This window comes from Haliotis rufescens, unplaced genomic scaffold (assembly GCF_023055435.1).
Source record: "Haliotis rufescens isolate VD_foot unplaced genomic scaffold, xgHalRufe1.0.p SCAF_18, whole genome shotgun sequence".
Lineage (NCBI taxonomy): Eukaryota > Metazoa > Mollusca > Gastropoda > Lepetellida > Haliotidae > Haliotis > Haliotis rufescens.
The window spans coordinates 23,071,369-23,095,890 of NW_025963868.1; the positions used below are offsets into that span (position 1 = coordinate 23,071,369).

A 24,522-nucleotide genomic window follows, 5' to 3' on the forward strand; every position below is an offset into this window, starting at 1 on the left:
TCCATAGGTATCGACAGGAATTAATGATCGAGGGTTCAATTGACCTGATTATGTTTTTAGGTTTGTCTGCACCATTCCAGCCTTATGGCTGCAGTCTGGAAATAATTTATTCTTGGCCATACAAAGTAGTGATCTCACAAGCTATCAACCAATTCACCAAGTCTGACCATTTCATCCATTTAATGACCTCTTATAAGTTCAGGTTGTTGGGGACCAATTCTTATCCAGAATCCCTTCAGGGCTAAACATCCAAGACCTGCATCACTTCATCCTAAATCAGGCAATACTGTCCAAAGCTGCACACAACTTGCATCCTCCTTCCACAGCAGTTTGCATAAAGTCCAGACTTTTACAAGATTTGTTTACATTGAACATTGGTCAGTGAGGCTGATATTGAGTTACACTGCCAGGAAGTTGAGCGAGACCAAAATAAACAATTGCCTGTCTTGCTGCAGCTGTACTTACCTGCAGGTCATGATCTTTCTCCCTGTTTTTGATCCAGCTCTTGCCCTGCCCCTGTGGATCAATCAGAAGTGGGTAGCGGGTGGCCTTTGTTGTGATGATGCCGTTCTGTACAGACAGGTCATCATTGGGCAAACCCTGGATATTCCACTCTCCAATCTGAAACGTAAATGGTCAGTGATATTTTGATGTACCTAAACTCATGATAAGTTTTTTGTGGTGACTTCTTGTTTAGAACATGATAATTCTTGCAATTTAATTCTTCTCTATTACTCAGTTTAAACTGTAATGTGCTGTGAGGGTTACTACAAGCAGGGATATAAACTAACAGTTTTAGACCACTTGTCCTTATAATGATAACATAAAGCAAAAACCTTAAAAAAGAATAGAATCTATGGTTGTCGACTTTTTTTATTATGTTTCGAGGTATACTTACCTCTTCCGAAACATTCTGTTTCTCATAATAAAAAAGTTCCATTCCTGATGTGCATCACTTCTAAATGCCTTTCAAAGATTTACCTTTAAAAGGGCAGATTTCTACTGGTCCTTAGAATATCTTAACTATTGTGCAGTTTTGCACTGACTATAATTTTTTAAGGACTAGTGCCAATTTCTAACACTGGGCTTACTATAACACCTGGCACTTACAAAGTCCAAGATAGAATAAACAATCTTGATCATGTATGACTTTCCATGTTAGGCATGGACCAACCACGTTTTGTTTGTTCTTTTATTTGTTTTATAACGCCACACTCAGCAATATTTCAGCCATATGAAGGCAGTGTATAACTAATCAAGTCTGGACCAGCAAACCTACGATTGACATCATGAACACTGATGTATGTAATTGGGATACGATGACATGCATCAACCAAGTCACTGAGTCTGACCACCCGATCCCATCAGTCGCCTCTTACGACAAGTATAGTCGCCTCTTTCAGCAAGAATGGGTGGCTGAAGACCTATTCTAACCCAGATCTTCACGGGTCACCAATACATAACATACTACCTATGTTAAACTTAAATGGGGCAAAATATCTACTGCAACAGCAATCCAATAGTTAAAATACTAATGTGATACTATTGCAACAGTTCTACCACTCCTGCACAAGCATTTGGATAGCAAGCAGGTAAAGTTGACCTCACCATGTTACAATAAACAAACGTCAGTACCCTCTTTGAGGCAGTATGACACGACCAGATCTCATGGTATCAGTCCTTATATTGTTGTGTTGATTTAGCATACAGTTTTAACAGCCTAGCCTTAGTTGAGATCATTCATTTGGCCATTTCAAGAATCTGTTCGATTTTTGTTAGCCCTAATGCAAGAGATCCATTTCCATAAATGGATCTCGGTTCAAAGATGGTGGCACCCAAGGTAAAAGAGACATCGATCTATACCAAATTGAACATTTATTTAGATAAGATTGTGTATTCATATGTGCACAGGTATCTACGTTCTACTGGAAGTAATATTTTCTCATCCGTTAAGATATTGATTTGATATTCTTCAACTACAATTTTTTCACAAGTCTTGAATAATTTGTGCCATCAATGTCTTGATATCGGGCAATTGAGAATTGCAATGCATCGATAGTTTGAAGTGCAACACCATGTAAAAACAGACGGTTAAGGATATTGCTACATTGAATAGAGGCTTATACAGAGTTTGACATATTTCATACGTTTGTACTTAGTGCAATGTTTTAATAGATGGGATAAAGGCATCATACAGATGTGATAAGTCATCAGTGTTTGATATTAAGTATGAAGGTCAAGGATTCCTTGCCATAACCCTAATGTTAAAGACTGAAAAGATATAGACGTGATATAGATGTGAGATAGACACGATATAGATGTGATATAGCAGGGAAAAAGATGTGATATAGATGTGACAGAGCGGTGCCATATATATATATATATATGAGATGTAGATGTGTCATAGAAGGGATAAGATGTGATATAGAACGGATATTAATGTGACATAGATTGGGTATAGACGTGATATAGAAGGGATGTTGGTGTGATATTGATTGGGTATAGACGTGATATACATATAGCTAGTATTTAGCATGGACATAAATATGACATACATATTTAATAGGATGCTACGGTGTACTTACAGTGGCTGTGTCCACTAGCATGGAGGTGACATTCAAGTCATGAGTGAAGGGAATCTTTCTCTTGTACATTTCCTTCTCCCAATTGGTCAACAGTTTGGTGCGGAACTCTTGGTTGAATGGCCCCGAGTAGGACAGAAAGCCAGTACACAGAACCACATCCCCGACAAGTCTGACAGGTCATAAACAAATACATTAATCAGCATTAGATACATATGTACATCATCACGGATCTGTCACCAGGACATGCAAGTGCTAGGTATATTCATATGTGAAATAATTCTAGGTTTCAAATCCCTCTATATTATTAGGCCATTTATGTATTGTTTTCCAAAATGCCCCCAAAAATTGAGGTGACCCAAACTCGTCTAACATTTGATAAGCTTTAAATGTTAACATATACTGATATAGACAATTGAGAGTTGAACTTACTGGACAGAAATTTACTAGATTCAGGCTTCTGATTAAATAATGTGTATATTGGTACTTAAGGGCTAGATTCCACACACTAATGTGTTCAAAGTACTATACCATTATTTTATGCTTATAAGGCACAAGTCGGCTAACAGTCAAGGGTCGAATTTAAGCATTTATCAAGTTTGTATGAACAATACTGGCTCTCATTAAAAAATAACCAGATTGAAGGCAAAATAGTTTGACATTCAGCATTCTAAATTAAGGAGGGTCCAGTGTTCCTTGATGATTTCTGCTATAGTAGTTGATCTAGAGCAGGGTTTGCCCTGATGCAAAAAACCTGCGTATTTGACTCAATCTAAGGAGAAAATACGCAATATCATTTCTCCATTGCATCAGTCAAGAAGATGCAGATCGTTCTGACAGTCAAAATCAATCAATTGCACTATATGGTTGAAACATTAATATTTGAAAAGGACATATCCCTTGACAATAAAATATGACTGATATCAGCTTTGTCTAATGTTGGAAATCCTAATGTCTAAAAATGGAACAGCTCTACTGGCAAGCTCTCAGTTGCAGCCAATCAGAAAGAAGTTTCAATAGTTGCCTAGCGGGGTAGTTGTATTTCCTGTCATTATGATATCTAACATCAATTAGTGTTTTATTAAAATGACCCCCTTTGAAAGACATATGACTCCCTGTATTATACCTAAGGAGTCATAATGACCCCCAGTTTGGGGTTGGGTTGGGGCAAACCCTGAATCTAGAGGCCAGAAATCTTTACCTTCTAACATTAGGGTTATGATAAGGACCCCTTGACTATTTTAATTCAATTTATACAGTGACGTGGATCCAGCTATATGAAAGTGACTACCTGTCAATCTGAGTCTTGAACTCTTTGCTTTGAGACGTCCATCTGGTCTTTTCTCCTCCAAGACCTCCAATAAGAGTTGAGGCTGCTGTCATTCTCCTTCGACAAGACTCAGCATCATCCATCAGTTCCTTAAGTCAAACATGAAATAACATCAGTAACCCAACACTTCAACTTCCCCAAAGAACACACATATTTGAAAACTGTTCACTCATACAACATGCTACTGGTCAAGGATTCCCAGTTGAGAGCACACCCTCAAGGAGCTACAGTAAAACAGGATAATAAAAGACTCCATGGATTGCTGAATTTTTTTCATATTATCCCTTGTTTGTTACTCACAAAACCTTGTCCACCATGGATTCCCCAAGCATTCATACGTACATGCTTAGATTTTTGGGCCATCCAGAAAATGGAGAATTTCACACAAAAATGAGAGAAAAAAAGTATCTTATCGTAACGCAAGTATCACAATACTTGCCATGGGCCTATTGGAACAGGAGGCTTAATATAGTATGTGTCGATAGGTGAGATAAACATATCATGAACAGAGTCAAAGTCAAACTTGTTGCAATGGAAATGGGGAAAACATTATTTTTCTAAAAATTTCTAAATAGCACAAGGCACCACTTCAGCCCCTGATTAATACATGTACCAAGTTTTGTTGAAAATCTCAAAGTTCTGCTCTAGAAACGACACCTCTCTCTGTTTCAGCTAAATCTTACTTGTTTCTATGAGAACTGGGAAAAATGAAATTCTGAAAACATCCTAAATAGCCAAAGGCACCACTACAGCCCTTAGTTAATATATGTACCAGGTATGGATGAAAAGTCTTTCATGGTTTTAAAAGTTGTGCTCTGGAAACAAAATCCACCACCCCCTTTTGAGACTAAGTCCAAATTGTTTCCATGGAAATCAAGAAAAATAAAAATGCCCAAAAGCTGCAAATAGCAAAAGGTACCACTTCAGGATCTGTTTGATAGATCTGCCATATGTTTTGGAAAAATATTGAATGGTTTTTGAGTTGTGATCTGGAAAAGAAAAGATTACGGATAGATGGACTGCATTGATTGCAATGGTAATGAAGAAAACAAGAACTTTTCACAAAATCCCAATTTTGAACAAAACAATTTTTTCTTCCAAATTTGCCATCCTAGGTCACTCAGTTTGGAATTCTAGATAATAATAATTCTTAATAATTATAAGAATACTACCTCTATTACATCCTTGCCGTAATTTCTGTATTTTGGCCTCAGTCAAACTAACTAAAATTTTCAGATTTTCAACAGGCATCATCTTCACTGACAATTACACAGACAACTAGTTGTTGCCAAGTAGCATGGTAACCACTCAAGCTATGACGTATGCAATGGCGGGAACCTCACTTCTTCCCACATCTAACCACTAGAGGTAGGTGAATTGGGGAGGTGGGTGGGAGTACTAGCTTCCAATGTAATAGATGTAGTATTCTTAGAATTATTAACAATGATAACCATTGTTCAATTATTCTTATGAAACTTCTACCTCTATTACATCTTGGCCAGAATATACCACAGATGTCCGGTGGGATCTGCCTCTACTAACTCCCTGTGTAATTGACAGTAATCTCTTCTGGAAACCATTATTCTCTGATTCTAATCATAACTCAAGATAAATTTCCTCCGAATTTCCCCCTGAGGCCTTGAAAATCAGAATGTCTCAAGAATCGATCAAATATGTGATACTTTCACTAGAATTACCGTTATATTTGCTATTGATATCCTGAATGGTAAGACCTGGAACTCTTAACCCCGACCTTTGATCACGAAGCACAGATATTTCAGTGACGATGAGTGTATCGGAATGTGAAGATAGGCATCATGTAGATCGAGGCTGATGAGCCAGTCTCCTGTCTTCAATGTCGACCATAACTTCTGTACGGATTACATCAGGAATTTTGGCGGAGGTTCCAGGAATGTCTTTTTGAGGATCTTTAGTCAATTATCATCCTCATGTCGGTCGTATTCTTCTTCGGGACTAGGCATACCGGAGAATAAAAGCCTTTGGTCTTGTTGGTCTCCGCTCGTCTCCTAATGGCTCGCTTCTTAAAAAGCTTCCTGACAGACAGATCTGCTGCCGCTAGCTTGGCTAAGACTGGATCAAATCTGTGTCCAAAGGGTTGATTCTTCAAGATAGGATGTTTCTTGAATAGCAGTTTGTATCCGTGAGCCATGAAGTCTAGAATCCAGCGGTCCGGCGTAACTTGCTTCGGATTTTCGGCATATGACAGAAGGCGCCCTCCCACTGGTCCCGGAGTTGGCATTATGTTGAAAAACAGTAGGCGTAAATCGCAATCCATAGACATAACTTGGTCAAAAGGGTCTATAATGTCGGAGTGGGTGGCAGGGAGGTCAGAATCTGCATTCACCTCTGACTCCTCATTTCTTGTAGTTTGACTGACGAAAACTAGGAGCATGACATCCCCCGTATTCCGGCATCTCAGGTGGCGCATTTTTTGTCACAGGAGGTTGGAGTACACGCATGAGGTGATATAATTCCTCGATGAGTTCCACAAACGTATATCCCTCCGTATAACCCCACTGGGGTGAGTCGTCAATTGATTAATGTCTTCATAATACTCTGCTTCCACCTCCCAGTGACCGTGGGTAGCTCCATCGGGGGGTTGATATTCGTGGTAGTCTGCCATGTATTCCCCGTGTGATTCCTCATCCACCAGTGTCCAGGATTCCAGTATGATTAAAGTTCGTGCGGCTTGTGATGCCTGCCTGTGGTCAACGGGTCCCGTAGGGTAATGCTCATCTCGGTCAGCATAATGGTCGGTTGGACAGTCCCGTGTGGTCCGTGCAGTCCTGTGTGGTCCGTGCGGCTGGCTTGGGTACCACCTGTTGATGGAGGTCATATGGTAGGCCAATCAACTGGATGGTCCATAGGTTTACCAAAGAGTCCGTGCTGTAACCGTACGGTGTCTTAACGGGCGGCTGGGTGGATGGCCGGCCAGCAGGCTGGGTTGTCGTGGACTCCATGTGGTGACTGTACAGTGTCTTAACGGTCGGCTGGGTTGCCGTGGGGTTTGTGCGGCAACCATACGGTGTCTTAACGGTCGGCTGGGTGGACGGCTGGTCAGTCGGCTGGGTTGCCGTGGGGTCCATGCAGCGAGTGTACAGTGTCTTAGCTGGGGAGTATAGCCTGGCGGTTCCCTGCTGGACCCAAGCGAAGACCCAGCTGCCCATGTATCACGGTAGGGAAAAGCCTGCAAGCTTAATCCTGGCTGGCCGTAAGGCTGATAGGTTTGTTGGACAGCTGGCTGGCTGGTTGGCTGGTCGGTAGGGTCGGCTGGGGTAGGCCCTACACGGTGTGTGTTGCAGAGGCAGATGGCTGTCTCCCATGCAGTCTCTTGACCTGGGGACTCCTGATCTGGAGAGCTGCCTGTCTCATCCTCTTCATTGCCTCATTTAAGGCTGAGAACCTCGTCTCAAACATGGCCTTCATCATGTCTTGTTGCTGCTTGAAGAGATCTTGTAGCATGCTCATAGAGAGCGCAGGAGATGGTTGTTCTGCTGGTGGTGGACTGGGAGTGGAGGAAGGAGGCGCTGGGGATGAGGCAGTGGACTGAACAGTGTCGGCTGCGGTGATGACTTCTACTTTCTTCTTAGCTGCTTCACGCCTCTTAGCCTTGGTGATAGCCTCAGCTAACTTTTGGAAGGCTTTCCTTGAAGTATTGGCACACTACTCACACCTAACCTCCTATGTAGAGGTAGAACCTCTGCACCTCATGCAGTTAAGATAAGGATCTCACGTGATCATAAACCGACCACACTTCTTGCAACCGGGAGTAAAGGGAGACTCCATTACGACCTCACAGCAACATCTAACACCAGCTTATACTCACGTTCGTGTGATCGTCACTTCAGTTAGCAGTCTTATTAATATCTACTTACTGGGTCTGTTTTATAGAAAACTTTTTGAATAATCTTAGATTAATGTGGCTAACTACCAAGTGCTAGATCGTTACAACTATATCAATTGGTGAGGTTCCCGCCATTGCAAATGTCATAGCTTGAGTGGTTACGATGCAATTTGGGAACAACTAGTTGTGTGTGATTGACAGTGAAGAGGACGTCTGTTGAAAATCTGAAAATTTTAGTTAGTGTGACTGAAGCCAAAATACAGGATTAATGGCAAAGATGTAATAGATGAAGAAGTTTCGTAAGAATTAGCTTCTTTAGACCATGTGTATATTAATTATCTGATGTCAGTAACAACCATGTTCTACTGTGTTGTATTACCTGTTTTTCTTTCATGGCTGTATCATAGAGTGCCTGCACCACATCCAATTCCCTCTGCTTATCATCTAGCTGCGCTTGGGCATTGTTCAGCTCTGTTGTGGCAATATCTAACCGTCCTGCCTGCTTGGCCAGGTTAGCCTGAAACAAACATAACATTTAATCTTCAAAACTTCAAATTAAACAACCAAACCATAAAAAAAGATATCAGGGATCATATATGATATGAAAGGAATACATCACCCATCGCAAATCTATTTTAGAATTGTAGACAAAAACTGAAGATCTAAATTAATCCAAAAGGAGTGCTCCGCTGGGCCACGTCCTTGCTGTAGCGCGACAAGCAGTGATGTGAAGAAGGTGACCTTAGGTGCCATCAAGGTCACATGCCAACGGCGGTGGTCAGTAAAAGTGGGACTTCAGAACAACAACTTTATTTCTTCACCCAGGACCATCGCCGTTGCACTGTCCTTGTTGTCGTGAGGTAAGCAGTGAATGCATTAAGGAGTAATGCAGGATAAGTAAAAAATACAAGTAACACATTTGAAAACTTACATAAAACACTTGAACAAATTGCATAGAAGAAAAGAGTGGGTCATACGACGCATATACACAATATCAATAATGTTTATTGTAATGCATTTTAATTTCACAAGCTCAATGAGTGTATGACCAGTTGCGTTATCTAAAAATTATTCACTTTTAAAAGAACAGAGAAAGTACTTAAACAATTTATTATCTCTATCATGTTGAATTTCACCTGCTTCCCTAATGCCTCACATGCTTCTCTCTGAAACACTTTTCTCATTTGTTGTTGATTAGCGCTTTTATGTCGTTTGGACATAGTGCTTATGTGTCTGTCAGCGTAAGTAACTTAAAACCTGTTACTTGTTTCTCTATGCTTTTAGGATGCCACCCAAATTTCCTTCAGGATAATAACGTATTATCTTATTATAATAAAGACACACCTTCAGTGGCAAAACTTCTCTGTTGATACCGTAGAAGAAAGCCATAGCTGTGGTCCAGGACAACAGACCAGCCACATTGCTGCACACTTTCTTAGCCGTCTCAAATGTATAGTCCTCCATTGACAAATAGGGCTGCAACAGCTCTACAGTCTCGCCTGTAATGGTGTCTTTACCAAAGGTCTGCAAGCTGGTCAGAAAGCCAGAGCCACTCATAAGCTGTAAACAGAAAACTTGAATTCAAGATCAATTCGATAAAACACATAGCCATGTTGCTCTGTAGCTCACTCAAAATTTGGAAATTTAACATGAAAGTGCTAACAGGGATGCAGATTGTCTATTTGAAATTAAACATCAGGCCTCAAAGTTGCGACTAAAACAGTCGCCAATGCAACCTAAATTTCAATTTGTCTACTATCTAAAATTCAGAGGTAGCCAAATGACTGCCTTGTGAAATATCTTGTGGCAACTAAATTCTATTGCTACACATATGTAGACACAAAAATAAACATGTCTGCTAGTAATTGTACTCGCAAATAATTCCTCATTAAGTCAACAATGAACTGAAATACATAAATATTAATGTAATTAGTATTTTATTTTAGTTGATAGTTTTTTGCATAAGCAAGGATATACCTATAAAATCTAGTAACATAGATTGCATCATTGTTCGAGTCACAAATAACAAAACTCAAGTACAGTTTCCACTAATATAAAATTCCAAGACAAGTGCTTTGACTTGTACATATAAAAGTAGTTATTTGATAACAGATAATTTCAAATGCTTTTGGCTACCTACACTATTGGCTTGACTTCTTAACTTTACCACTGGCTACCTAGGAAAAAATACTTGTAGCCATATTGTAGCTACTTGGTAAAAATATAAACTTTGAGGCCTGAACATACAAACAAGATCGGAAAAAAAGGGTACATTATTAACAATCATTTAAGATACAGATACTCGTTGGGATAAAAGATCTCTATTTGTCTTATAATGTGTCATTAAATATCACTGGCCAGAAGGGAGTAGTGCATACTCTTTGTTAAAAAAAGAGACATCAGATTATCACAAATCCCTACAAATTCGGAATAACACATCATCTGACTGTTACTTTAGTGACTTCAGGCTAACTTGATGAGAGAATTTCTATCACATCTGTCTGTCTGTAGAGTAGTTATTGAACTATCAAAAATATACCATTGAATTGAGATTCAGAACTTTGTATTTCTATGTCAGGTACACATCAATATCAACAGAGTTAAAGTCAAATTTGTTTCCTTGGAAACAGGAGTACAATAGTTTAAAATTCCTTAAAAGCAAAAGGCACCACTTCAGCCCCTAATTAATACATGTACCAAGTTTGGTTGAAAAATCTTCAATAGTTTTTTAGTTCTGCTCTGTAAACGACACCTATATCCGTATCAGCTAAGCCTTACTTGTTTCCATGGAAACAGGGATATATAAAATTTTGAAAAGTTCTGTAATAGCAAAAGGCACCGCTTCAGCCCCTGGTTGATACATGTACCAAGTTTTGATGAACAGACAGATCAGATCATGACTATATCCCCTCCGCATTATATGCTGGGGGGATAAAAAGTGTTCTGGGAGAGTTAAAATTGTCAGTGATATTCCAGCAACATTACAGCAGGGGAATTCACATACAGAAATAGGCTTCACACATTGTACCCATGTGGAGAATAGAAACAAAGCTTTGATGTGATGAGCAAATGTTTTACCACAAGACTACACCACCACCTCTAATATTCATAATATAGATCAAGTTCAAAATGATTAAAATTCCATCAATATCTATTATAGATACCTACTGGAAACAACTGTTTGACCTGGTTAAAACTGACAGATTTAGTTTATCACTGAACTTGCGTTATGTTTCCATATAGCTTGTTTACAAAATCCATTCAGTTGAAATACATCTCAATTATTTACAGATTGTTGTCATATAGCTGGAATATTGCTGAGTGTGGTGTTAAACAACAGAAAGACACAAACAAAACATTTCCCTGAGCATTTAGCTTGAAAGTATTGTCAGTCCTCACTCTCAGGCGAGCCACTGTAAAATGTTCTCAGGTCATAAGGTTAGAGTAACTTCTCTTGTTTTACGTTTGATCTATAACAGTAAGTAACATTAGGTACCAGGTATCTTTAAATTAAATGTAAATTGATTTGAATTTTAATAAATTTACATAAATAAACCAATTAGCTTGTCCTCTGTTATTGAAGATGTATAAATCACAGAGTTGAAAACCTGGTCGTATGAGGCAACAAAATCAACTGGGTGATCAGTTACAGCTGAAGCCATGTCATCATATCCCAACTGCATGGATTGAAGCTTGAGATTATTGTCTGGACTTGATTATTTACATACCACTATATAATAGATGAAATAGTCCACCGTTATAACAAACAAACAAATAAACTATGTTCCAAGTTTACATGGGCAAGATGTGTCATACCTTGAGAGACTCCCCCCATGATGGTTTAGGACAAGCTCTCTCTGGGTCTGGTGTTACAGTATCAAGTCTCTTCCCGAACAGGATGAGCACGCTGTCCATGATCCTCATGATGAGATGGGGAGGCTTACCAAGTTTCTTCACTGTGGAAATATCGGATGGCTTGATTGTCTGGATTATCAGGAGGCAAAAAACAATCAACATTTGACAATGATAATATGCAGAAAATCTCACAATACCTGTCACAACAGTTCCATGATATAACTGGATAATGCTTATCTTTATGTCCGGGGCCCACTTGCACAAAGCTATCTTAGCGCTAAGACTATCTTAAGCCTAAGTTAAAGTATGGGAGTTATGATCATCTTAGCTCTAAGATCGCTTTGTGCAAGTGGGTCCTGATTGTTTCATCTGTCCTATTTTGTGTGTATGAAAAAACAGTGCTCAGTGTTTAAAACAAAAATACAGATAAAGTTAGACCCTTCAAGTGTTTTGTTCTTTTGCACAAAAAAGGGTTAATAATAAACTTTCCTTTCAAATTCTTTATTTTTCATGTTCTTATATATGTGCAATATGACAGGAAATTATATTCTCTGGTGCACATCTGTGGCATTTCACAGAGAGGGGATTTGCTGTTTTATTTAATAACAGAAAATACTTATGATGACACTCCAGTCTTATCTGAAATAAAGTATTAACTGAAAAGAGACATTTTTATTTTCAAATATGAGACCAGATATTCTGGAAGTTTCAAGCCTTTTTAAGTGTTTATGCACTATGATATATGTTGCAAATTAATATACGATTGTATTAAGAACAAAGTATTGCGATACATATTGTATCAGGAGATAGTCATATCATGACATTACTACTCGTAATCCAGGATAAGTGAGTTGTGACCTGACAATTAATCTTGAATAAATATGAATGAGGTCTGCCTACTGGCACGTACCACTGTGAACAAGGGGTAATGGGTGGTCCGTGAAAAGTAGTACGATGAATATGTGTATGTCCTGTCTCGGCAAATGAGTTCTAGTGGTGAGTTCAATAGCAAATATTAATAATAGTACATGCTGATGTCCACGGGAGCTTAGTTAATGTCATCATCATGACCTGCATGTGCACAACATGCGTACACCTCCATCCCTACTATAATCATTGTTTGAAATTATGGGTGGGTCCTGGGCCCACTTGCACAAAGCGATCTTAGCGCTAAGATGATCGTAACTCTCATACATTAACATATGCTTACAATAGTCGTAGCACTAAGATCGCTTTGTGAAAGAGGGCCCTGGAGTCCTTGAGATTTGCTCCTGTAGTATTTGAATCAAGGCACCCAGAAATCTCAAATACGCAACATTAGGGTTATGACAAGGACCCTTTATCTTTCAATACTTATTACTAATTTCTCTATCAATTTCAAACAACAAAAACCGTTATGATTCAAAATCCTACAAAATCTTCAGGACGAAATTACTTCCCTTTATTGTATCCTGATCCTAGTAACGCTTCAGTAAGATTTCACCTGTCATATCAACCCACCTGCAGTGCTACCTCAGCCTCCTTCAGGGCAGGTTTGGCTGCCTCCAGCTTCTCCTCAGCATAAGATTTTTCAGAGTTGATCTCATCAACAATCTTCTGAGCTTTGTCCTTGACTTTCTGTACTTCAGCCTTGACCTTCTCAGCAGCCTGCGCACTGACTGTCACCTCTTCCAACACCTTGATGACAATACAGCACCATCAACTACCTGTCTATAACACTATGTCTATGCTCTGTACAGTAAAGGAGGAAACAATAAATGTTTATTACCCCTTACACCTTGTTGATTATCTCTGCAACAACCAGTCATCATACATTTGTTTAATGAGAGACAAAGTTCAGAATGTTTCTCTGAATGGGAGTAATAGTGTCAAGCTCACTCTTTCCTGTTCGCATATAAATTGTCTACATAAATTAATGACAAATATCAACCAAGTATCTCAAACGCTGCAGTGTAACACACCAGCCCAGAGGACTAGTGGAAACCTTATTTCACTAGTCCACAGTTTGTAGCTGGTCCTGCTTGAACAAAACGAAATGTTTACCGGTACTATGTTTACATTTTCTGTCAGTTTTATTCAATTCCAATTTGTAGCAAATTTGAAACATTGAGAACTGTTTGAGCATTTTTTTTAAAAAACAAGTCCAGAGGACTAGTGCAAAACTTATTTCACTAGCCCTCCAAGATTGTTGCGAGTCCAGCTAGCCAAATTTGTAGTAGATTAAAAATGTATAGAGAACTGGTATAAATTTTTTAGACCTCAAATGTCATTGGTCGCCGAGAAATACCATCACTGGTTTTTTACCTGTCTTAAGCACAATTTAGTTGTTTTGTAGGCCGCAACTTTGAAATAATTCATAACACATTTGGTATTGGCTATTCATAAAGTGTCTACAGGCAGATCATCATTCACCTCTTTTATAACATCTGGCATCATCCTGCATGTATTGGAAACCTCACATCTATCAGAGACCCTGCCTTTATTGTTCAGAAAAGGGTTTGACAGTCTGTTAGAGAAACATGGTACAACTTATAGCACAAAATTGTTTCATTTAAATGAATTGATATTAAATCTTTCATTGTGACAAGCCTTGGGATTAGTGTATTTCAAGAGTCCAATGTGAATTTTACTAGTCTTGGACTAGCAAATTCATGTTCAAGCTCTGGTCTTGAGATAATGTTACCTTGTCTGCCTTCTTGTTGGCTAATTCCAGTTCTTTCTCCTTGACGACTAGCTCCTTGCTGAGTAGGTCGACAGACTCGCTTGCCTCAATCAGCTTGGACAACCCTGTATTCATTCTCCTAGCCATCTCACCAATGATTGTGTGTTTCTCCTTGTACACATTCTTATACCCATCCAGAAAGGACAGGTATGATTTGGGAGTCACATGGGACTGTCTCCGATACCTATGTAAATATACATATGGGTATTTGTTTTGTTGTTTTTTGTTTAATGATGCACTCAGCAATATTCAAGCTATATGACAGCAGCCTGTAATTATTCAAGTCTGGACAACACAATCCAGTTAAAGATATTGTGCGGAACAATCCACATCGTTGAGGTACGATGACCCGAAATTCCCACGAGAATAAGTCTCCCATGTTCAGATAAGGAATCTGACAATCACAAACATTGACAAGTTTGAGTGGTGAGCTAGTATTTCTAATATCATATTTGGAGACTGATGTTATCAATATTGCAATATGATACACTAAAACTGTTTCTTGTGCAAGTTTTGAGGTACCACACTTTCTTCTGAATCACTCAACACATTTTACATGTCCGAACATATTCCTTACTTACTAACAGAATAAAATACAAATTGTCATAAATTATACAGAGCTCCAGATAACTTTTTGAGCAATTCAGTTTTTACTTGAGGGTTTCTATTTTAATTGGGTTATTACATTTTTCATTGGGTAACCAATATTTTTCCACTCATCTATTCATCATTCTATTGGGTTTTTCCCAAAATTAGTGAACATTTTCAGATTTAAAAAAATGAAATGATGTTTTAGATGTATATAACTGTTCTAAATATATAGCCTTGGTATGGAAAGTAAATTAGCTCGTAATAGTGTTTCAGAAATTAGCTCCTTTGTGCGCATGCTGGAAAAGCTTCATTGGGTATTTACTAGGGCCGTTACGATTCACTCGTGTATTCGGTGAATCGAACCGTATCCATTCATGAATTGAATTCGTTATTCATGGCCACTAGAATCGAATATTTATGAATATGCAATCATGTGCATTTATATACCCTGTACCTAAAACATCCATAAGAACATATGATATGCATAGATTTCTTTAAAGACAACACTCTTATAATATTTAATTTGACAGGAATTTGGTCACTGGTCATTGTAGCATTTGAGCAAATACTAAGACTAAGTACCTGGACAAGTGCAGTATATAAATGTATTATATAGATAATTAACAAACCATGTCAAATAATTTATGTTGTTAATGTTTCACTGAATATAACAAAAAATTCATCAACTACTGACTTATTATTGTATTCATGAATTAATATTCATATTCATTACCCTATATTCGTGATACGAATCGTATTCGCCTCAGGTTATTCGTTGCAGCCCTAGTATTTATGCATGCTACTTTTATACATTTGAGTTTTTCAGTTAATGCATGTGTTTCTGTACGCAAGCTTATTTAAAGTAATTTGGTTTTGAATATTTTGGGGGGGTATTTTACACAAATACGCTGCTATTTTTTGCTACTTAAACTTAAAATACAAGCATCACATAAAAAAAACCTAATACTTTCTTTATCGTTTAAGTTGGTTTTATATTACTTACATAATTATCCATATATTGCACTTAATATAATATTAAGAAACTACTGAACTATATCGTATGAGTTTCATGACATATACAATGGAAGATTGGTACATAGCTTCAGATGAAACTTAGATTTTTCCTACTGGCACTGTGTTTTTAAAATTATTATCAATTACATACGTAACATAGACACTAACAAAGACGATTAAAACACAACATTTGAATACCTGTAATCAAACAACTGGGATACTATCATTAATTAGTGACTGAGTCAGTGACCACAGTTTGTTTGTTTGTTGTTAACGCCTCAGTCAACAATATTCCAGCTACATGACAGTGGTCTGTAAATAATCGAGTCTTCACCAGACAATCAAGCGACTGACATCATAGGCATTGATCTACGTAGTCAAGTCAAGGCTCTCCAACTTGGTTCATGCCTGTCATCCTATCCAAATTGCGTAGATTAGTATTTCAGTCACATCATGACATGTCAGTTTCATGTTGGAGGAAAGCCAATAGTAATGCAGGTATCATATGTTTCAGCAATATTCCGACTGGGAATACCAGAATATTGCTTCACACATTTACCAAATATGGCATTAAACAGGGACATTCAGTATGACGAGCAAACACATTAACTACTAGACAATCTACTGTCACCTCTGGAAATACTCCACACAGACCGCAGCTACGTTGTCGTGTACAACTCCCATAGTGTTGACCACCTGTTGCTTAATCTCCTCAGACGTCTCCATGGGGAAGTTGTTGAGGAAGTGGCCAGACACAGCCACCAGGGCATCCCGGGGCCACTTGCTGAACCAGTCCATTGTACACCCTGATATCAGACCAGGGAACTTTAGGGCTCTGTTGCGGAACTTCTCACCTACCTATACAGCGTTCATACAGATATTGAGCATTAATGTGTACAGCCTTTTCAGCGAATAAAAATAACATTTTCAACGCCTTTTATAACAAATATAATAGCCTAAGTAAACAAACAAAATTATTTATTAATACAAACACCTTAATAGATGTCATACACTACCATAATTTGTATGGCTGACGGGCCAAGAGCACACGACATTTGTAATAAACTATTTAATACAAGATCCACCAAGTATATACTGACGAGAAGTAATTATATCTCTTAATCTGAGAGTGCAATGCTCAAGTGACAAGTACTTTTAACATTTCAACATATTGATGAAAACGAAATACAACAGGAAAAATAACATTTGTAACTATACTATCACTGACAACAGGAAAAAAGTGTTTGTCATAATACTATCATAAACATCAAACAATAAGTTATCATTGATAATAATTCTAAGAATACTACTGGTACCTCTATTACATCATAGCCATGAATCTTGTATTTTGGCTGCAGACACACAATGACTAAATGTTCAGATTTTCAACAGATGGCGGCGTTATTGGCACTAGTCCTATAGTCCTTACCAAACTGCCCAATAGTAAGGGTATCCTAAGGACTAGTAGCAATTGGTCCATTTTAAGGGTTTTGCTGTTTGTTATCATTATGAGGACTAGTGGAAAAAAACTGTTAGTTTCTAACCCTGGAAGCCCTCTTCATTGTCAACAACACACAACGCTGCCCTAATAGCATATGTAGCTCTTCAGTGCAAAAAGGTTGGAAAAGCATCACTTCTTTCCAAAACATCACACCACTGGAGGCAGATGCATTGGGGAGGTGGGTGGGAGTACTTCCTGATGTAATATAAGTAGTATTCTTAGAATTATTAACAATGATAACTATTGTTTGATAATTCCTGCGAATCCTTTACCTCTATTACTTCATAGCCAGAATATAACAGAGGGATAAGGCGGGATCTGCCTCTACTAACTCCCTGTGTAGTTGACAGCAATCCAATACTGTGGTATGAGTTCTTGTACATTACTGTAATCAAACCCTTTCAAGAGGTAATTACACTAGAATCTCTTTTAGAGGACTTGAAATCGGGTATTATGATTATATCAGTCAATATGAGATACGTTCACTTGAAGTACCTTATTGTTTGCTGAGAATCATGAAATGATGTCTTTAGTTCTATCTAACTCATTGTTTATCTCAGATTCTGAGAGTGACGTCACTTCCAGTTTATCAACTTCCAGTTATGACGTCACTTCTGATTCTAATGACATCAATTCTTCTTTTTGACTGGTTTTGATGTCATTTCTAGAACCTCTGATGTCATTTACGACGTCACTTCCAGTTAAAACGTCACTTCCGCTCTGTATTATTTCCGACTGTGACGTCACTTCCGGTAGATCTGTTTATCAGCTGTTCTAACACAGGTAGCCCTTGAATTCCTTACGTACCATACTAGTAAATCAAGGTAAAAGGTGTACTCACCTTCTGTAGCTGCTGAAATCCATGAGCACAGGTATGGTGCTGACAAACCTAGAAACATAATCGGGGTGAACTGTAGGTGCCAAGGTGGGAAGAGTATAATGTCTGTGACCCAAAGGACCAATAGCCATGGACTGATTCTTGACTATAAAGTCCGGTAAGGACCACAAGGTGATGAAGGTCCAGTTGGGAGTGTGAGTGAGACTGGAGTAGTCGAGGGCCCAGAGTTCAGAAACTCTAGCTGCAGTAGCCATGGCTAGTAAAAATGCTGCTTTTCGGGATTTTTGGAGAAGAGTAGCATTTCCAAGAGGTTCATATGGAGCGGCTAGTAGAGCAGACAGGACGACTGATAAATTCCTTTTTGGGAAGATTCGGGGAATGCGAATATCCTCTCGGCTGAATGCTTGCATGAGTCTGTTCAGTACCGGATGTGTTCCAATCATCAATCATCAATCCATCTATATCCTTCAATAGTTCCATGTCGGAAATTATTATCCTGTCATAGGTGTTAAATGAAATTGACAACCATGGGAATGTTCACTGTGACATTGTCTCCACTGGACAAATTTGTTCCATCTGTTGTCATAAATTTGGGTGGATGACGATCTCCATGATCTTGCGACAGCAGTAGAGGCAGCTTGAGAGAACCGGAGGCCTGCATTCTCTGTGAGATACTTTCCATACTGTGAGATGGAGGCTGGGAAGATTGGAGTAAAATATGCTTGACCTGGGCTGATGCAGGAGAAGTGAAAGAGTGTCCATCAGGAGTGATAGTAGTCTGGGATACCATGTCCTGCTTGGCCAAGTTGGAGCGATGAGGATGATTGTGCAATCTGTCACTTCATACTTCTGTATGACCTTGTCAAGGAGAGACCATGGAGGGAACGCATAGGCGGACAGTCCTGTCCAATCCATGGATAGTGTATCTATCTGGAGAGCTCTCGGATCTTGGACCAGGCTGACATAAACTGGAAGTTGATGGTTGAGACAGGTCACGAAGCTCCAGATGCGGGGTGTCCCAAAAGGAGGTTATCCAGGTAAAAACGTCATGATGAAGAGTCGACTCCGTGGGTACAATCCTCCTTCTCCGGGATAAGCTGTACGCTAGTATGTTCAGTTTGCCTGGAATATGTCTCGCTTCCATCCATTCCTTCCTGAATGAGTCAGCCAAGGCAAATAGCTAAGAAGTTTCCGTCATCACCGAACTGGACTTAATTCCACCTTGCTTCTGAATGTAGGCCACCACTGTCATGTTGTCTGTGGCAATCAGGACGGATGATATGATGAGGCGATCTTTCCAAGTTTGGAGAGCATAACAGATTGCTTTAATCTCTCTGCAATTTATGTGTAGAGCTGTTTCCGTCTCGGTCCTTAAACCTTGAACTTGGATGTTGTCCATGTGAGCTCCCAAACCTGAATCCAACGTGTGTGTGAACAGGTGGTGTTCGGGAGCTGGCAGGGTGAGAGCAATCCCCATCATTACATGATCTTTTGATTCCACCAGATTAGATCTTGGCGCAGGTGGAGAGGTATGAGTGTCCGTATATCCAGGGTCTGAGATCGTAGGTAGTTGATCCAATTTTGTAGAGGGCGTAATTGTAAACGGCCTCTGTGAGTCATAAACTGTAGAGAGGACAGCATTCCCATGAGAGACATCCACCATCAGGTTGATCTGGTAGATTGGTCTCGGGGTAAGTTGATCATGGTACGTAGAAGAAATCTGGTCCCGATGTAGACTATGTCGTGTACCGGATAAATCTCTGACTTGGTCAGATGGATGAAGAACCTGAGATAAGACATGAGTTGGGTGAGGAATGTCACATCCTGACGCAGCTGGGTATGTTCCTGATTGGCGTCCAGAAGTCGTACCATCTGTATGTCAGCGTTAAAAACTGGCACTAGTCCTATAGTCCTTGCCAAACTGCCCAATAGTTAAGGTATCATAAGGACTTATAGAAATTTGCCATTTTTAAGGGGTTTGCTGTATGTTATCATTATAAGGACTAGTGGACTGAAACAGTTAGTTTCTTCCACTGTATGATGGCGAAGTTGATGACTGGCGCCGTTATTCTGGTGGATTATCAAGGGGCTTCTGATATATCGAATGGTAGAACCCGGAACTCGTACCGATGGTCGTTAATTGTAATACTTTTGTGACATGCGGTGCATTGGCACATGGAGATATGCATTCTAAGGGTCGAGGCTGATGACCCAATCTTCTGTTCTGAGTGATGAACAAAGCTTCCTGACTGATTCCATCTGAAATCTTGGAGGCGGGACCAAGTACTTCTTGTTGAAAGTTTTGAGGTCTATGATCATTCTCATCTCTGTGGAGTTCTTTTTCGGTACTAAAAACACTTGGGAGTAGAACCCCTGAGTTTCATTGGTATCCCACAATCTCTAAATGACCCGTTTGGTGAGAAGGGTGAGAAGGGTCTTGATGGTGAGCTCCAGACTTGAAACCTCTACGTCCAGATCCACGGTGTTTGGAGTTCTGAAAAGAACCTGACGATGGCTTGTCATAATGCCGTAATCTCTCTGTTGTGTCCTGTCTGACCTTGCCAGGATCGTGACCAGCTCCTTGTTAAAGAGCATCGATGATGTGACTGGCTGAAACAACCGTCTGTTTGGCATGCTTGAAGACAGCCCTTGATCTGACTTGAGACAGGAGTTAATGTTGAAGCCATAGGAGTTGGGAGGCAGTCCAGACAGTCTTGACATATCCTCCTGCATGTTGACAATCGCATCTAGCAGACTGTAGATGAGTCCCACTTGGTCTATTCAGATGGACATCAGAGTTTCTGATATAACTTCTTCCTCATAGTTGGGAGCTTCTGCATGGTTTCAATCATTTGGTCTAGAATCCTGGAGATATAACTTGGCCACGGTAAAGTACGTGGATATGGGATGACGAAAACAGTGCATGGCTTCCAGCATACTCGGGCATTTCTGGAGGAGGCGACTGTTCAGTCCATGGCTGTGTGGTCGGCTATAGTGATATATAGCGTGTATCATATTCACAAAGGAGCAGTGGTCCATACTCCTGCGGAGGTGATGTGGCCGGTTGATTGTGTGCCTCTCCGTTGTCCGGCTCCGGTGCCGATGATTCCATGGGCTCATATACAAGATCGTCCTTGTCCGATGGGGTCCATGAATCCGGTATAATCTGCCGAGGGTCGGGCGTAACAGAATCTGGACGGCTGGCTTGGTGACTAAGCTCACTCCTCGTGCCGTCTGTGGTCCATGCTGGAACCGTTGGTTTGTCTAGCCACTCCCGGGGAGCCTGTGTGGGAGTCACGTGGTGACCGGCTTCATGTGGTAACAGTAGCAGACGTTTCAGGTCGGCCGGTGGTTTCCGTGCTGTCTGTTAGGGAACCGTACGTTTTTTTCAGCGGCTCAGATGGTCGGTTTGGTGTAAGGCGTTCTTGCCACTATCATGGTGATTGTCTGGAAGTCGTGATCTCAAATCCCAAGGCTGGAACTGGTTGGGGTGTCGAAGGACTTGGATAGGGGAGAGCACATGTCCTATCTCGACTCTACTGTGCATGAAGCCTCTCTACACTTCCAGCAGAAATTATGTGGATCTCAAGTAAGCATGAACTGGCCACACTTCTGACATGTCAGTGGGGAAGTGGAGGACGCCATAGTAAGAGATACAAAAAACAACAACCCCAGTACACTTCCGTATCAAGCCAGATCGTAATAACATTTCTGAAGAAATTAATAAACAGTGTGACTACCTTATACCAGGTGCTAGACACAAAAAAACAAACAGGTGGTGACTCTGGCACAAACAGGAAAGAAGTGACGTTTTTCACGCCTTTTTGCACAGAAGGGGCTGAAGAGCTACATGTGCTATTAGGGGAACAACTAGTTGTGTGTAGTTGATAGTGAAGAGGACTTCTGTTGAAAATCTGAAGATTTAGTTATAGTGTGTCTGCAGCCAAAATACAGGATTTATGGCTATGATGTAATAGAGGTAAAGGATTCGAAGGAATTAAGTAACTATCATTAGGTACAAATTCAAACTTTTCAAGATATTTCAATGATTTTCAAGACTTTTTAAGACAGACACTAAAATTAAGGCTTCTCCTAGAAACTAAAAGCCAGCAGTATTCTCGCTATGCCACAGCAGCCTGATAAAAAAATAATGAGTCCAGGTCAGACAAACCAGGGGTAAATATTGTGAGCAACGATCCACACTGTCAGGGTACGATGATACACAATCAACCAAGTCACCAGGCCTAACCATCCAATCCATTATGTCTTTTGTATGACAAGCATTGGTTGCTAGTGACCAATACTAAACTGGAATCCACATGGAGAAAAAGACTTACTGGTGAGAAGCAGAGAACTGTATGTAGATTGTTCCTTGCTCTGGAGATGAAGTAATCATACAGGTTCTCCTGGGTGGGAGGTCGCCGGGGCTGCTCTTTCTTCATCACAGATATCAGTTCTTGGGTGATCTCATCCAGTTCATCGCGAGCAAACAGGTTGGAAACCTATCAATAGTTTGGTCATATAACTTTAATGATTAAAGATTTCAGTGGCTATATATGTGTGACAAATGATATTTTATAAGAGCCGAGTTCAATGTTTGCATAGTCGTGGTTTTTGGTATTCTTGGTGGGAAAAGAATATAGTGTTCTCCCTCATTATTTTTTTTCATAAAATAAAAAATGAAGTTTTTCCTCCCTCCTCACGTTTGAAAAAACTGCCTGAGATTTTTTTTTGTAATGCAGCCTTGCCCTGAACCCATTCTCCACCATAGTTTCTTTTTGAGTCTGGTTAGAATTACACATCACTAAATAATGAGTGAGTGAGTGAGTGAGTGAGTGAGTGAGTGAGTGAGTGAGTGAGTGAGAGTAAATGAGTGAGTAAATGAGTGAGTAAATGAGTGAGTTTCAACTACGCTTGATTATTTGGCATGTCAGCTTATGTTTAAAGGAAAGTACTCAGTGACGTAGGTCTTAGACTTTTACCACTTTGGCAAAATCACTGGTATGGTGCTGACAAACTTAGAAACATATTGAATTGACCATAGGTTTCTGTCACACCTAACACACAGAAAATAGTGGTCTCTTAGAGGACTCAGACACCTTCCCCTAAACATGAGTTGAAATAAAAAGAACTGGGAATACAAAAAACTGTGGATGTGTTTGATTGATAATGTCTACATACCTCGCCAGAGCTGAGAACATTGTTGAGGTATTCCAGGAAAGATTCATCCTTGATCTCATTATCAGTAAAGATGAACGTAATGCCTTGACCATTACCTCCTGCCACTCGGTACATAAACTTGAGGTCATCCATCAGATTCGTCACATTGTACGACCTGTAATTATGTAACTGTGTCATTAGAGGGTACATTCTCACAATAGAACATAAAGTCTCACATTATCTTAACATATTAATATTGTGCTTTAACAAGAAGAATACCGGTACACTTTGTGGTGTGACCTTTATGTTTCTGAACAAGTAAATCTTGAGGAAAAAAGGAAAGAATTCATTAATTCTGTGGCAACGTAATACTAATAAACAGCGGTAGAAACTAACATTTTTAGTCCACTAGTTCTTATAATGATAACATGGCAAATTTGTACTAGTCCTTATGATACCTAACTATTGGGCAGTTTGGCGAAGACTATAGGACTAGTGCCAGTTTCTAACCCTGATGATTGATTAACTGAAGTACCCTAATAATTTGGTTCCATCTTGTTTATCCACCCATTTTCAATCAACCATTATCTGATGATCATGCATCCTTGTCTTAAAATATTCCAAACAACCATGGTGGATTTTCTCCCAAACCATTAACCTTGTAGATTCCTCGTCAAACTGAACAAGGTTGAAGAAAACCAGCATTTTGACTGACAGAGGCAGTCATCAAAACTTGAATCTGACAAGTTATTGTAAGTTTCTTCGGGTAAATGTATTTTTTGCCACAAACTGGAGTTGCTATGGCTGGGTTTTTTAAGAGTTTAGTTTTTGACAATACCTCTTGCAAGGACTATAGGACGTGTGCCAATTTCTAACGCTGAATAAAGTCACATGATGGACCTGGTAGAGATCTGAGTTCTGTTACACCAAATGTTCAACTGTTTATCCAAGAGCAAAGCTTTCGTTTTTTTTAAGCTATTCTTCTAAATTACTTTTAGAAAAACATTCAAGAGGTAATTCTGTATTTTCATGTTCTACAAAACAGTGGTGTATTGTATCCCGAT

At 39.6% G+C, this 24,522-nt stretch overlaps 1 protein-coding gene across 5 annotated transcripts in view; it reads right to left on the reverse strand.

The window, feature by feature from the left end:
* The window catches only part of LOC124132897 (dynein axonemal heavy chain 8-like), a 180,897-nt gene that overhangs the window by 40,136 nt on the left and 116,239 nt on the right, over positions 1 to 24,522 (reverse strand). For all 5 annotated transcript variants that reach the window (XM_048398431.1, XM_048398432.1, XM_048398433.1 and 2 more), the window contains exons 59-69: positions 23,480 to 23,633; positions 22,636 to 22,800; positions 16,591 to 16,817; positions 14,316 to 14,538; positions 13,133 to 13,309; positions 11,594 to 11,761; positions 9,122 to 9,337; positions 8,157 to 8,294; positions 3,874 to 4,001; positions 2,586 to 2,754; positions 466 to 621 (exon numbers count right to left, since the gene is read on the reverse strand). In XM_048398431.1, coding sequence (XP_048254388.1) covers positions 466 to 621; positions 2,586 to 2,754; positions 3,874 to 4,001; positions 8,157 to 8,294; positions 9,122 to 9,337; positions 11,594 to 11,761; positions 13,133 to 13,309; positions 14,316 to 14,538; positions 16,591 to 16,817; positions 22,636 to 22,800; positions 23,480 to 23,633 — 1,921 coding nt within the window. The remainder of the gene's footprint in view (positions 1 to 465; positions 622 to 2,585; positions 2,755 to 3,873; positions 4,002 to 8,156; positions 8,295 to 9,121; positions 9,338 to 11,593; positions 11,762 to 13,132; positions 13,310 to 14,315; positions 14,539 to 16,590; positions 16,818 to 22,635; positions 22,801 to 23,479; positions 23,634 to 24,522) is intronic.